Source organism: Nuphar pumila, chromosome 15, assembly GCF_984573655.1.
Source record: "Nuphar pumila chromosome 15, dmNupPumi1.hap1.1, whole genome shotgun sequence".
Taxonomy (NCBI): domain Eukaryota; kingdom Viridiplantae; phylum Streptophyta; class Magnoliopsida; order Nymphaeales; family Nymphaeaceae; genus Nuphar; species Nuphar pumila.
The window spans coordinates 20670839-20687238 of NC_143263.1; the positions used below are offsets into that span (position 1 = coordinate 20670839).

At 39.1% G+C, this 16400-nt stretch overlaps 1 protein-coding gene across 3 annotated transcripts; it reads right to left on the minus strand.

The window, feature by feature from the left end:
- Positions 1-3678: 3678 nt before the first annotated feature.
- On the minus strand, positions 3679-12126 carry LOC149814749 (uncharacterized). Of its 3 annotated transcripts, none has more exons than XM_089988947.1 (4): positions 11987-12126; positions 10735-10820; positions 5211-6178; positions 3679-4374 (listed from the first exon to the last, which is right to left on the minus strand). In XM_089988947.1, the coding sequence occupies exons 3-4, from the start codon at positions 6149-6151 to the stop codon at positions 3897-3899; spliced, it is 1419 nt and encodes a 472-aa protein (XP_089845073.1). In that variant the 5' UTR covers positions 6152-6178; positions 10735-10820; positions 11987-12126; the 3' UTR covers positions 3679-3896. The 3 variants fall into 3 exon arrangements, with proteins under 3 accessions (XP_089845073.1, XP_089845074.1, XP_089845072.1); XM_089988948.1 differs by lacking the exon at positions 10735-10820 and adding an exon at positions 11568-11608 and having other exon boundaries at positions 11987-12063; XM_089988946.1 differs by lacking the exon at positions 10735-10820 and having other exon boundaries at positions 11987-12117.
- Between the last annotated feature and the right edge of the window lie 4274 nt (positions 12127-16400).

A 16400-nucleotide genomic window follows, 5' to 3' on the forward strand; every position in this document is an offset into this window, starting at 1 on the left:
CTCCCTGTCGACCCATCCCGCACAAAGGAGAAAGAGAGGGGAGGGTTTACCTCCGAAATCAGGGGAGTCGTCAGGCCGGAAGATCGAGGGCTACCGTCGGCTGAGCTGCCTCGACAAGGGTGGCGACGTCGCTTGCCGGCAGGGCTCGAAGGTCGCCGGTGCACGAGGTTGGTTGTTGCCGGAGCCGATCATCGAAAAAGGGTGGCCAATAGCGAGATGCTGGCGGTAGCAGGGAGGTACAACAGAGAGGAAGAAAGGGTGGTGGTCGGCGGCGATTCGCCGGCGTCGACGACACAGGAGACAGCAAGGGGGAGGCGACGATCGCCGGCGGCTGCAGCACCTGGGACGGCGGTCGTGGCTGACGGCGAGTCGTCGGTGCTCGAGGTCGCTGGCGCTGATCGGCAGGTCGTCGGAGGTCACCGCCCTCACAGCCAAAAGAGGGGGAAGAACGTGGTCGCTGGTGGCGCAATCGTCGACAGACAGGGGGAGTGCTGGATCGCCCGAATCTCAGAGGAGAGGCGGCCTGACGGGAACGCTCGCCGGCATCTCCGATCGTCGACGGCGACGACGTGAGGAGGGCGGAGCAGATGAGAGAGAGAAGGGGTGAGGGTTTTGCCCCTCGCCCGAGACGTTGTCCTTTTAAGGACACCGGCTTCTCGAGAATTCGAGAATCCGGGGCGCGGGTCGGCTCGAGCTCGGGTCCAGCCCGGATCCGGGCCCGACACAGGGGTTCAGACCTTGACTCGTGTCTGACACGCGCCGGCCACGTGTCTGACACGAGTCAGACACGATTTTTTTTCCACGGTTGTTACAAGAGCAATGCTATTCATGATTCTAAGAAACTTAGATTTAGATGTTTATACAAGCAATTCATAAGATGCTTGCAAGATTTCATGGATAACCAACATCCCATGATTATTATTGCTGTGAAACCAAAAGAGACTGGTCAGCGGTTTATCTTTCCAAAGCACAGGGGAACCTGGCTTTCCTATTAAGACTTACATCTGCAACGTCCTGTAAAAATTGCATTTTCTCAAGATCTTGTAATTGCAAATCACAATTACAGCACTTTCTCAAGTTTTTATCTGAGAAACTGCAATCTGTGATTGTGGTTCCTGCTTGAGAATGCTCTTTTATTGAAACTTCAAAAAGTGGGTCACAAGACTGCCCCACGACCAACTTTGTCAAGGTGCAACCTTCTCGGTGTGATAGCTCACCCCACCTGTGGGTCTGGGACCAAAGCAAACGTGGGCCTGTTTGCTTCATGGGAAATGGCTGCTTTCCTGGTGGAGTGAAACAAACAGCCCAAAGAGAAAATGCAGGGCCCATGTGCGGTATAGGTGGCAGTGCATTGAGCCCCATGTTTTCTTGCAGGACTCACCATTTCATATGAAATGGCTTCCACAATGGGAGGTGAGAGGTAGACATTCCGTGTGAAAGTCCGGTGATTTTTCAAACTGCATGCCCCCTTCACAAGGGAATTCCCTTCCATCCAGTGCAACACAGACCTGGCTGCTATTCAATCTCAAGATCCCAATTGAACAGTTGTCAGATGCATATACAATGGGAACAATAGGCATAAGAAAGAATCGTCTTTTCTTGGTCATGGTCTGGATGGAAAATGTGTGCATGTCCATTGCATAAATTTCTCCGTTCTTCATGTTATCTATCCTCTTCCTTCTCAAGTGGCTTCTTAGATCCAAAGGAGTGAATGACACATTTTCGCGACCACCATCTATGCGGGTAAACAAATTGTATGTCTTCCTTGGTGCAATGCCGACGCTATCGGCTATTTCAGCCATTGCAGCATGCGCTACAGTTACTTTACGATGTGACCTTAGCATAGCAGTCATAAATGATGCAGATAAATCATGATTATGATCACTGATTAAAGTACGTACGGCAAATTTCCCATTCATATGTCTTCTCAAAACCAATCTCGCCTGACATCCACATCTTGATTCTGGCATACTCCTTGTTGGATTTCCCATTGATTTCTTCCAACCTTGCTTCGAACAGACATATGTCTTTCTAACCAAGACACCCTGTGCATTTTTTGACCAAGAAAACCTTCTCACACTGAAGCCAACTTTTAAGGCATAATCATTACAAAATTTATATGCATCTTCCTCGTTATTAAACTGCATTCCTTCTACAGGAACATAGTCACGTGTAATTCCATGTACATTCCCAGTTCCTACGGTATCAAAATCTACCTCATTATTGAATTGCATTTCTTCTCCTGGAACATTCAAGTCAAGCGTACTTCCGTGTACATTCCCGGGGCCTACACTTTTATTATGTGCACTGTCATCAAAATCTACCTCATTATTGAATTGCATTTCTTCTCCTGGAATATTCAAGTCAAGTGTACTTCCGTGTACATTCCCGGGGCCTACACTTTTATTATGTGCACTGTCATGGTAGTCTAACTCATCATTGAATTGCATTTCTTCCGCTGGAACATTCAAGTCAAGAGTGGGTCTAATGCCTGCACCCTTCTTTTCATGTGCATTGTTAGTGCAGATGTTCAATACTTCAGTTGCGTCATAAGTATAGATAGTCAATTCTCTAGATCTTTCGATGGATTCAGCTACATCGTCTTTATTACAACCTGATGATAAGCTCGACAATGTTTTAAGCAATATATCAATTTGTGTTTTGCAGCAAAATAGCAAACAAATCGATATTAACTAACAAAACGAGAGTCTGTTATTAATACAGCGGTTTGAGATACAATGCATACGATGAATGAATGTAGGATACCTGATGGGGTAGAGGCCCTTTCTAGCATCTGCAAACAAGCATTCTTGTCAATAGGTCCCAGCGTCTTACAAATATCGATAAGTTTCCAACCTTCGTAAGAACAAGATCTACCTGCAATAACCAAACAATGCCTTAATGGCACACAAGACGACATGCCTTCTTCATCGATCGCATGATGAGATGAAAAGCTACTCACGCTGCCTTAATGGCACTGGTTGGAATGTTTGTGCATCATTGCTTTCTTCGATAATGCCTAACAACAACGACAAATAAAATAAGACAGTGGAATGTTTTGTAAGCAATATATCAATTTGCGTTAGCAAGCGGCATAGCTTTACTACGATTTAATCAGGATGCATATAACAACGGATACCACTAGGGTTAAGCAAGTCAAAGCAACGATTTAATGCATGACAGTATCAAATCAAGTGCAGTTTGATGTTTGCTTATACTGAGCATCGACTTATCGCTTACCATGCCAATAAAATACACATGTCGTACATGTGTGTTGACGATAACGCTCTCATAATATCCACGAGTCTCTAAAGCGAGTTCAATAGAAGTCGCTGAGAGAGCAGCGATATGCATGCGAAAATCGCCCCGCCATTCGTGTAACGATGTGTTTCTGCATCCACATGTTTTCAAAGTCTGTGTACAAATATCTTACAAATACATATTACATGAAATATAATACCTTACACAAACGATATGTATGTATAGCGATTTGTAAGATATTGAAAATCGATGCGGCAGTTCAGCATAATAACTTACAACTCGACGATACAAAACCATACTATCTAAAAGGTCGATAAATATATCGCACAATAAATTACAAATCGATAAGGAAGAACTTGAGCCAGGTCGATAATGTCATAGATTGCACCATTCAGAATTCAAGACGTTGCCGGCTCCTTAAAGAAAGAATACAGCATATTTTCTTATATACATTCATGTAGTCAGGTAGATGTAAGTGTTAAAACTAGAATATACAAAATTACATATTACATGTGGTATATGTACACATAGTGAGAAGACTTATAAATACATACATGGCAAAGCGACGTACCCATGGTGTCCCATATTCATAGCAAACAAACAATGCTGCACGAACGACAACTTCTGAGTCAAATCTAGAAAGAGGGTAGCAACCATCCCAAAGTCCAGCCCAGGAACAGCCCAGCACCGGCAAGACTCATGCCAACCGCCACCGCAAACACAAACTTACCAGCATCATACTTGCGTTCACCACACCTCTTCCTCTTCTTGTTCCCAGCCTCTCGATACTCTTCGCTTCTTGCTGATAACCAAGGGAAGAGTGCAGAGAGCTGATCCCATGGCACCACGGCATTGTCTTTGCATTTAAGTTCGAGGTATATGGTCTCTAACTGCAAGAGCCGGAACCACTGTTTGTATGCGAAGAGATGTGTAGCTTGCTTGAAGAACAGCTTGATAATGTGTTCCTTCTCCGAATGCGCTCGTTGGGCTGCACTTTCTGCCTCTCGTGCTCGTGTTTGGGAATGACAAAGGGCCTCCAACAGCTTCACCTTGCTTGCATCAACATCAAAGCTGTGCCCGCTTCCACTGGATTCCTTGTTGCTGACACTGGAGCTGCCGCACATAAATTCACAGAGCCTGGTTAATGTCAAAACTAGCAAGTTCTTGAGAATAGACATCAAATAGAGAGGAAAAAGAGGTTGGCTTAGCCTCATCAATTTCAAGTAACAAGAAATAGGTTCAAGAATCTGTGCATAAAGAAATAGGTTTAAGCATCTGCGCATATCATCTTCACCGTTATCAAGTCTGCCAAATTTGTCTCAACCAGGCCTAAAAAGAATCTTAATAGGTCATGCCACAAGAAACGGGGTAGGTACATGAGTGAATTGGACTAGCCTATATCTGGCAGGAAATGGTCACCCAGAAATGAATGGCCGATCTGCAGACACTTGTATTGATGTACACTTAGATGGTCAACTTCAAATCAGTGTCTCTGCAGACACTTGTATTAATGTACACGTAGATGATCTGCAAGCCTGTTGAACCAGCTCTTGATGCAGGTCAATGAATCAAAGTCATTCGATAAAAAAACATGTGCAAAAATAAACACATCAAGATATCCAGTTCAATAAGGACAATTTGTTTTTCCATGTAAATATTATGGATATAACTGCATGACGTTTCCATGAAATATTATGGATACAACTGCATGACGATTCAATGCTTGGTGGAGTCATCTCAACAAATGACAAATGAGACACACCAGCAAACCAGAAACTACCCTCTCTAGATGGCTATAGCCATAAACAACCAGAAAATTTAGGAACCATCAAAACCAAGCACCAATATATAAGCCACAATTCATAAGATGAGAAATTTGACATTAATGAATATCCCTGACAGATACGCTTCATTTTCCTGAGATTTCAAAGCAATAGCTAGAACATTACCTGGAAGTTTTATCTAAGCCATGGGCAGATGGCAGTGATTCAGCAGATCGCCACTGAACTCTATTGGTCCTTCCAGAAGGAAGATTTTGCTGAGGATCTTCAACAGGATTACAGAAAGCTGCTGGATTTAGCTCCTCATTATCAAAACCCTCAAAACTGCCTAGTGGACTCCTCCTTGAATGTGTATTTTGGGGTCGTGGAAGATCACAATTCTCTATATGTCGCAATGAACTCTGTGCAACCAAGGATGCCAATTCATCCTTATCAGTAATTCGCCACCAGGGTCCTGCCTTGTCAGTCACCCAAGGCATTGAAATATCAGGGGAACCCTTTTCTGCTTGTTCTGATATTAAGTGGTCAAACTGCTTCCAATTCATCGACATTTTCTCACTTAATTCTGCCTTTGGATGACCACTAACAATTGCTTCATGTTTAACCGATTGAACCACATTTGCTGATTTCAGCTCTTGGGCTCTTGATTCAAACTCTTGTTTCAAACAAGTTGAAACCCTGCAGGGTGACTCAACAGGATGGCTGACCTTCTCAGGGTCCGCACAGCCATCTTGGCTGGCCTCTGTTGCCACTTCGCTAAACACAGAGGATGGATGAAAATCACCAGATGCCATACCATCAAGCTCGGCCTCCAAGGCTTTCAGCTGCTCGAATGCAAAATCCCGCTGGTTTGCAAAGTTAGGTTGCATCTGGAGCCACCACTTTATGTCTGGAGACAGATTAAAATTGGAAGGATTCCAGTTCAGTGGCAAAAAATGGGAACCAGATTTATCAACTCCATTTCCTGCATCTCCCTGACATTGGTCAGGTTGGAGTTTTGAAGATGATGATGGACAGCAGGCTAATTTAGGAGCTCTCTTGGCATCCTCTTGGACAAAGCAACGGTTTGCAGTACGCTGCCAAGCAGCCCTTGCTTCTGCTGCTGCCATCACAAGTTCATTCTGCACAATCTATCACTGCAATGGAAAAGTTAAAAAATAAAAACAAGAAACTCTACAACAATGAAATATGAATATAAAACAACCAAGTCAAAAACATAACAGATAAAAATTTGACAAGGTTACTGCAATGACACTTACAGTTATCTAATCATGAGAACCATGGACTTACTGCATGCATCACTGTCATATTTATTCATTTTTTGCATAATTAGTTTCTACCTAAATTCCTTCTTTTGTACATGTGTTTAATTATTTTTAAGCAGCTGAGAAAACTTTCCCAATAATTTAAGGACAATTTACCCTGGTCAGATGAAGCATAAGCGACAATTGTTATGGCATGAATTATATGAAGACGTATAGTGCAACTCCTACCAAAAAGTGTTCTGTACCTTCAAATTTTAAGGGTTCAGAAGTTTATGACCGGAGAAACTAAAAAAAGGCTTAATAGGGGATAATATTAAGATATGAAAACTAAGAAAAAGGAACTATGGAAAGCAAGAATTGGAGTGTGAAGAGAAAAGGTAATAATTTAATTAGTATAATCATGAAAATGAAAAATAAGGAAACTATGATGAATTTAATATAGAAACACTAAGATCCTAAACTAGAGACCCATGAGTTGATGTCATTTCAAGTTCTGAAGATTAGGACCCTCATCATCAACAAATATTCTAAGCTTAGCAAGTTCGCAGAGTTCAGTGTCCCGTTGGGTGAACCTGAAGCTTATTCTCAGGATGGTATCTTGAATGGGTTCAAGCAAAATCATAAACTAATGTTATCACCATAGATAAAAGATAACAAACCAAGAAAAAAAATTTTGTGCACCTATCAATACTATAAAACTATCAGCAGCTAAGCTGCATATATATCAAGGCTAAGGTGTCCATCTAGTATTATGTCATTCAAGTTTGCTGCCTCAAGCTGTCATATGGAAGCAAAAGGCTTGGGCCTCACCAAGAGGTGTGAATTTGGAACAACATACAATCCGTGCTTATGGGACTTATGGGGTCCCATCTCCAGTAAACCTAGGTATATACTAGCAACATCTAAAAGGGACCCACATAACTATTGTGCAGGCAAAGAGTACAAGAAGCTTTCAAGATTTCAAATTTTCTATATGTAACAGATCGTGGTTTTTTGGACTAGAAATTTCTCCCACCTTAGATATCCAGGGCTTGGAATATAATCCACTAAATCCTGTTTCTCTGCAAATATTTTATGTAAGCTGTATTTGGTTTATCTTCTTCCATGTCTTCTGTCCTCTAAAGGACAATCTACATTTCTATTTCTCCTTAAATTGCTCATCACCATCCACAAACAACAAAGAAAACAGTGTATGCCAATGAAAGATGGACAATAAAATCCTAACTAATTACATCGCAGAGACATGATAAACAGTGTCATGCATTTAGCAGCTGGGCACAACACAGTGACACATTATGACGTGTTGGACACCATGTACTTTTTAACATTTTACTATTTTCCTTCATTATTTTTTCCTTTCTAAATAATTTTGAGTTTGATCCTTGTTTGTGTATGTGTGTATACATTTAGAAAAAGTGTATATATATATATATATTAATAAATATTTTTATACAAATGTATTACCTATAAATAAAATATTAAAAAATGTGCCTCATGTCTTAATTTTCATAAAAAACATAATTTTGTGTCACATATCCTTATCATATCGTGTCTGTATCTGTGTCAATGTGACATAGCAACCAATTTATGTTCCAAAAAAGATTAGAGAAAGATCATTGAACTTTACAATCAAATTGAAATATGAGAGGTTAATCATCTTTATCAACAGTAAACCACTCTCTTGCCACCACTCTCCTGTTTCCAGCTTCTTCTTCTTTGGTCTCTCCCTTCAGAACACAATTCTCTTGATTTTCATTTTCCTATTACAAATGAACAGAACAGAAGAACCATACTAGCCATGAATCCTCCTCCCAATACTTATATTGATCAGATCTAAAGGCAGTTTCCAGGTCTCTTCATTATTCTCAACATTTTCTCATCTTGTGTGCGTTTCTGATTTGCTGAGCAGGTTTTTTACATCATTTGTCAATTGTCCTCACGTCAAAACCTATGCCTTCAATTTCAAATATCTCCACAACTGTGTCTAGTGCATGACCCTTCTCATGCTAAATTTCAAGATTGCTAAAACTAAAGATACATTTATTTGCGTGAGGAAAATGTTGCACCTTTACAAACACATATTATAGTGTGCCATCAATGGAACTACATAAATGCCTTTCATATCCATGTATTTGACATTCTTAGAAAAGAAGTTCAAACACTACGGATGAAAACATGGTTTCATTCAGCAGTTTGAAGTTTTCCATTTGTTTAAAGACACACAACCGTGATTTTATTCAAGAAAGTCTAAAAATACTTATGAAACAAAAATAATAAAAAAATTGATTCAAATTTTAAAATATAGAAAATTTTGACTTAGGATAGGTTTTGCTCAGTTGTTGAGTTGCTAAGCCACCAGGTCTGGTTGAACTTACTTACTTGGCTGATTGATCATGGACTCAAAAAACCTAATCCAAAGCACATAGTCTAACAAAGTGATATTAAAATGTTTCAGTTGTGGTGCCACAATCTTTTCATAGCTTTGATGATTAGGTAAATCACTCAGTTATCGAGCCTGTAAACACAGCAAAAATTATTACTTGTCAAATAAAAATAAGTTGACAAAAGGGAATTTGTTATAAAATCCAAGTGCTCCTAAAAAACTACATGTCCTTGTAGATCATCCCACTGCGACCAAGTACAATAATCATCATCATCATCACCAAGACCTGTCCCATCTCCATGAGATGGGCATTGTTTCTGACAGCATATCCCAAATTCTACATAAATATCAAGGAAATGCGAGCTTTCCCAATTATTTCTTGTGAAAACCATCAGTCAGATCCTACTGTAGCATAGCCAATCTCAACAAAGTTAACAAATAACAACAGATAAAGTAACAACAAGAATATCTATGATCTACTATTCTGCCCGTTCTGAATATTAATCTCCTCCTCGAAAGGAAGATTTTGTGTGATAGGCTACATATACCATATGGATGTATATTAATATCACTTTCTGCTGATCTGAACCTCTGGTGAATCAAGATTTAGAACAAAGCCCTGAACCCATAGTATGTATCATCCAAACCCTTAATTTGGAAACAGGGAATTTTTTTTAATATAAAACCATTTCACTTGGGCAACCGCTTCTTGACAGGTGGCAGTTTCACATCATTTGGCCAATGAAAAAGAGAAAAAGAGAAGAAAAAGAAAAAAGAAAAGCAAAAGAAAAAAAATTGAAGGAAAATAAAAACAATGCAGCAGAAAGGAAAAAGAAAATGAGAAAGAACAATTGTTACAAAACTTGAAGAGCCCATTCATTGCAATATTAGATGCACCTGAGTTCTAAAGAGAAGCCTCCGGAAAAAACATACTACAAGTCAAACAAGGAATGGGCAAAGGAACAAGTGCAAACTCATTAAGCCAAGAAATTGGTTGTTTTGCACCCTTTTTCTTCTCTTTGAATCATACTTTTTTCTCCTTCCTTTTCTTATTCCTCTCTTACACACTTTCCCATTATTACTAACAAATTATGGTTTTCTCTCCCACAACAAAGGAGTTCTCAAGGTAAGGACTGACTTATTCATGTTCTTGGTTAAAAACACAGATTTCCTTCCAAGCCAGCATTTAGCAGATTGGGCCTGCTGTATTAATTTTCTGAGAAGTCTTTCCAAGTGGCAAGAGTGATCAAATTTCATTTACACATAGTGGCTCAGATCCATGCCTTATACAAGTTCAGACATGTAGAATACCATATGGATCTCCTCTCACTTACACCATGCACATAAATTGACACAAAGACAACAAAAACTCAACATGAACAAAGATCTTCTAAACATGATTCATGCATACTTCAAGCAGATAACCTGTCTCTAAAGTCTTGCAATACTTGTTACATAAGACCTCTCAATTAATTAAGCATGAAGCAACAAGATCTGAATTGAGATAGATCAGGCTTCAGTGAACAGCGTAGCATTGTCTATTGCTGAAAATCAGCCACACAATCTTCCTGATGTGGTAAATGATGCAAAATTTCTCATTCTGACTCAAAAGCAAACAACCACTAAGCATACTTTGTGATTCTTTATATATTGGCCTGGTAAAGTCCACATTCAATTTACTCACAGAACCATTTTCTTAATAAATTATCTAAGAAAAGTAGTTGTCATCCAAATATTTGATCAGTACCTTTCTACATGATACTACTACATTTTCTGACTGATCAATAATCCATGGACATGTTTGACTAGTCTGAAAACTGAGTTTCTCTCTGAAGATGGTCGACCAAGTATTTTGCTAATCAAGATATAACAACTCCAAAGCATAAGTTATATAAGACATGAAATATTTTCAGAACCACCAACAAATTGATAAGGTACTTACCAAATTTCAAAGCAGAAATAAAACTATTGACTCAAAAATACCATGAATTGAGTCACTTTTTTTCTTTTTTGTTTTTCAATAAGAATGAAATGAATCACTTACCAAGACGCCTTGACCAACATGGGCTCAGTTGGAGAAGATCTGGTGGCTCAACCAAGACTATCCAAATTACATGAATCCCGGTGATCCTATACTTGGAAAATGGAAAATTTGTGCTTGGTTTAGCAAGTATTCAACTGTTTTATGTAGATTTGATTTAACACATGGCACTGTCCTGATAGTAAAAGGGTCACAATATTAAACATGGCACAGCAGTTAGTGCGCCATTTGTCATATTGCATGAAAGGAAATGCTGATTAACTATAATCTTTAATTCTCTAAAATGAAGTTTCAAAAACTTTATGAGACCCACAGACTAGCATTCAAACTTGTGTTTGACATCACCAGTGACAGCAATATGAATAAGGAACCAAAGAAGGCATTCTATGGCAGTTTCTGATTACAAAGATCCGTCATTCTTCTTCTCCAAAGAAAAAGACCATTATACTTATGGATCTAACTTTGCAGAATATAATGACATACAAAATTCATGAATTATACACAATCAGGTCTCCTTCATGTTTCCTTAACCAAGAACTCAGAAAAGAAAAATGAGCAAGATAAGTAGCAAAATATTCCAAACTATGCATGTGTTTCGTGCAGTTGATCACTAGCAATAAATGACAATCCTTCTTAGTCATTTGCATGCATCAAATACAACAACCCACAATAGATGTGAACTGAAATCTCAAAAGAGAACTCAATAATCTCAACTTTAGGATGAAATCCACATCATCAACCAACATCTTCACTTAAAAAAATTCCTTATTTATAAAATTCAAATATCAAAATTCCCTTATTTATAAAGTCCAGATACCCCAACCCCAATTCCTTACCATAGTTCCGTACTCCTCCACAAACAGAAGCAAACCGAAAACTGCCACAACCAACATCGTTTCAAAACCAAATCCCAGAAAAACAATCATAAACTCTATCCAAGATTCAGGACCATGTTTACAGGCACCGTAATTTCCCCCATTTCCGAATACCCAACGACAGATCCAGGCAAAACCGATAGCAAACACTTACCACCATCCGTAAATAAAACCTTTTCTTAGCGAAATAACACAAGGAAAAAAAAAGCACAATTGTTCACCGTTCAACAAAGAATTCAAAACAAAACAAGGGGGAAATGATGGCGAACTCGATCCAGACGAAGATTGTATCGAAATAAGCGGAGTACGAATCGCAAAATCGAAAAAACATGAAAGGGTTGAAGCAAATTTTGACAGATCGGATGTTGGGGAAGACTCACTTTCGGTGCTTGTCCTGACGCCCCCGCGAGCGAGAGAGAGAGAGAGACTGGGGGTGAATCTGTGTGCTTTATGATGGAGAGTTGTAGATCATATGACGCTAAGATTCGGAAAAGGAAGGGAAAAAACTATGTGCTACTCCAAATAAAAATCTCGCTCGGTATATATATATAGAGAGAGATAGACGTTAATTTTCCTGTTTTGAACAAGGGACAAAAGAATTATAAAAATATCTGCTAACATACCATTTCACCTTGTTTATCCTTTCTTTTTATTTTTTATTTTATTTTATGCCACACTTGCAAAGTCATCCGCCTTAGTTCACATCCCCAAACAAAAACAGTTATTAGTTACTAGTGGTTAACCTTTTAATAGATTATAATACTGATCCTAATCCATTTTGTGTGAAAGTTATCAAACTTCATCAATGTAAATTTTACCAAGGTTAGTATGAAACATCCTATGGTTTTTTTTTTTACTATTTAGGTGTTATTTTGTGTCCCCCAAGTTGGAAGTCCTTCCTAGTTTTGGTCTTAATCAATGTGCAAAATGGCTTGAATTTCTATAAACCATATGCAGTCGAAAATTAACAAGCTTGAACCTCAAGTTTAGGCCATATTGTGAGGCTTTGAAGCCCCTAGCTTATACGTTAACATGCACCTATGCATTTCATGAAATTCCTATTTAGTACAAGTTATATCCATATGATTGAATTGTTTTATACCTTGTTATAGTAGCTAGGCAACCTTTATTTGGTATACCATGAAGGAAGGCTCATCCAAACCACCCCATGTTTCAGCCTAAATCCACGGTCAGGTTTTTTGGTGCCTAAAACATAAAATTAAGTGACCATCTTTTCTTTTAATCCAGAGATGAAGTGATTTTCTAATATTATATTTGTGCGGAGTTGGACTCTAGCGTGGTTCCTGCCAATTTCCAACACCACTTTAGGCTGAAACTTGACTAGGGCTCCAAGAAAGTCCTCCCGCTGTATTCTAACTAAACTGCTCATTCACTATAGCATATTAAAATGTAAAAATAAAAGTACGGTTGGATTTACAAAAAAAAGTGTTGGAAATGCCCATGTTTCTAGTTTTCATATCAAGGGACTCTCTCTCTCTCTTAGGGATGGCAGTGGGGAGAGGCCGGGCTGGGGACAAGGTCTCCACCCCTGCCCCGCCTCAAGATTTTATCCTCCACCTCCATCCTCGGCGGGGATGGATTTTATCCTCCACCCCCGCCTTCATCCCCTCCATCCCCAGTTCAAACGGGGATGAAGTGGGATGGGGTGGGGCGGGGATATTGTGGGGAAAAGTGGTCAGGGCGGGGATGAGGCAGAGATCATGGCGGGGATGGGACGGGGCGGGGCAGGGAAAAGTGCACGGCCATCCCCGCCTCCACCCCCGGACGGGGATGGATTTTAACCTTCGTCCCCACCTCCATCCCCGCTTCATACCCTTCATCCCCGGTCCAAACGGGGCGAGGTGGGGCAGGGCCCCGCTTTCCCCAGTCGACTGCCATCCCTACTCTCTCTCTCTCTCTCTCTATATATATATATATATAGAGAGAGAGAGAGAGAAAGAGAGAGAGAGAGAGAGAGAATTGAACATATTAGGCCCCATTTCTCGTTTCTGCCATATAGGTTTTAAGTATTTTATGATAGATTTGAACCAGTAGATGTGTTAAGTATGCTGGATTTAGTGGGAATCAATTCTTGGATCATATTTTTTCCATGAAAAAAAAACAGATTTTTATGAGCCGGAAAAAACTAATACCTTTGTAGCCATTGATTTTTAGATCACCTAAGAAACCTATATATATTTCAGATTCCCGAGATCAAAAAGCCGGTTCCCACTAAACAAAATCTATCACATCTATGGTATTAGCTATGAGAAATAATACTTAAAACTATGATTTTTGAAAGAGCCTATGGACACATTACTCATGCTTTTGTACCATGATAACCGCTAAGTGATATACATTCCTGTTTGTATGGATCTAGCCATCAAAGAGAAGATCTAACCATACAGATGTGTTTAACATCGGTTGTTTATTATGTTAAAATGTTTTATCACCTCTATTGCACCATAAACTTACTTTTTAGACACGAAAAATCAACAACTCATAATTCATAAAAACAAGGGTGATCTAAAAATGAAATAAAACATCATAATTCAATCAACTATCACATGAAATAGTAAATAAAACATATTAAACATGATCCAAAAGTTAGATTTTGCATTTGGAGCTTAAATTTATGTAAATCAAGTGTGTACCTATGGAGTACGGTATCACCTTAGAAGCGTCTATATATAACCAAAATATATTGTTTTCAGTGAAATATAGCAAATACAAACATAGCTACTATAACAAAAGTGTAGATATCTTGCCTGTTTAAACTAATGACCCAAATATCGCCATATCTTCATGGCTAACATTTGTCAGCATCTATATCGGTACCTCATTATCCTAAGAAACAAGTGGATCGTTTTCAATTTATATGAGATATACAAAAGTTTGTATGTTGGTAGGGATAACTCATATAGGATGTCACAAGTTGGAAACCTGTAATTTTTGTTGGGAAGATGAAGCTGAGTACACTTTTTTTAGTAGGCAGACTATTAGAAAGCATTATGGCTGTCACTAAAGTAAAGGCCCCCTGTGACGTGCCCTGCTGTACTTTAATACCGGAACGGCCTTTCAAGTGCACAACAGAAATTGAGTTGATGATCGCTCATTAAGCACACTAGCACAGTTGCATAAAATGAGCAAGCAGGCAAAAAGAACAGAAGAAGGCAAAAATGCAAGAACTTCTATTAGCCAAAGTTAATGAGTGCAGAAAGACGACAAATTCACCTTGTACCCTAGTGTTCTTAGGAAAAAGCCCTTTACAAGCACTTTAGAGTACCGAGAGGTATTTACCTCAAAAAAACAAAAAGTGAAAAACATGGCAGTCTCCAAGATGCTCTCTTGCTTAAGTTCGCACCGTCTTCAACAACAATCGTGTGTGGTACTCCACAAGTTCATGGTGCTTCCACATGCTGGTTACTTTTTTCCAAGTAGCTTCACTCTTCGGTAGACCTTTTCATTGCACCAGATACTTTTTCACTTAACCAAGGCAATTGTTTGAGTAGATGATGATGACTTTCAATTCTCTATCTGGAATGTTAGTTGTTGAAAGCATGTGTTGTGAGATAGGTAGGGGTGCACAACGAGCCAAGCTAACTCGGGCTCGACTTAATTAAGCTCGGCTCAAACTTGCTTGATAAGTAAACGAGTCAAGCTTGAACAAAAGCTCATGCTAGATAAACATAAACGAGAGCTTGATCAAGTTTTAAAACTTGATTAAGCTCGTTAAGCTCAGTTAATGCAGTTGTCATGAAAAGTTGTACTATATGTATAATTTTTATTCCATTTAAATCACAAAAGTTGGCTTCACCCAAGTGGTTAGGGTGTTAAATGTATTATTTTGTGAGAGGTGGAGTCCAATTCTTGTCGTTTACACACTTATTTCAATTTTTTTACAATAAATCAACTCGGCTCGAGCAGAGCTTGAACAAATCTTTTTTTTAAACAAGCCAAGCTTTTTTAGCCTAAGTTCGGCTTGAGCCTAGCTCATGTGCACCCCTAGAGATAGGTCACACCGAGATATGTGGATCTCCTTAATCTTCATATGTTACAGCTCAAAATCAACCTTAATTTATCTTGATGTTCTTTTGATTTTGGTAAGATTTGATGTCTCAATTTTTTGCTCCAATGGAGCGAGTGTAGTGGAAGTAGTGGGACATTGAGTTTTGATATTAGTTTGCAGTATATTTATTTTTAAAGTAGTGAGTAGAATTTATATGCGTCAAGATCTAGTAGTCATCCTTAGAACTTGTTATACAACCCATACTGTGAAAAATACCTTAGAATCCGCTCTTTAGACCCCAAGAAGTCACCTCATGCTCCATGCGAGCAACTTCAACTTATGGGGAGTCCAATATGTTGATGTGGAAGCTTATGTGATTGAATGTAAGGTAGAAAAGTCAAAAGATACATGTTTTCTTCATATTCAAGTAAAGAAGGAGGATGCATGACACATAAAGAGAGCCCTTATAAGGAGAAAAACTTTTTTAACTTGTGAGGATACTTGGCACATGAAGGGAGAATGAGAAAAGTAAAGGGAAGTACATAAATTAGAGGAGCCACAAAGTCAACAAGTGAGGGCTACCTTGTAAAGGAGAAAAGTATAAAAGGAAGGAAACAAGAGGAGACATCCCACCCACTTTCTCCTCTCTCTCTTCTATTTTCTATTTTGTCATATGGATCCAATGAAGTATGTTCATCTTTTCATTTTGATTATACTTTTAGTAATTTACTTAGGTCTTTAGGATCTAGTTAGAGAGAGATCTCAGTTAGGCTAACTGATGACTT

Bases quoted from the DNA above. Each gene is read 5' to 3' on its own strand.
- LOC149814749 (XM_089988947.1), bottom strand. From the start codon at position 6,151: ATGGCAGCAGCAGAAGCAAGGGCTGCTTGGCAGCGTACTGCAAACCGT. The intron at 4,375-5,210 runs GTAATGTTCTAG...TATGTGCGGCAG, and splicing joins GGCTTAGATAAAACTTCCAG to CTCCAGTGTCAGCAACAAGG.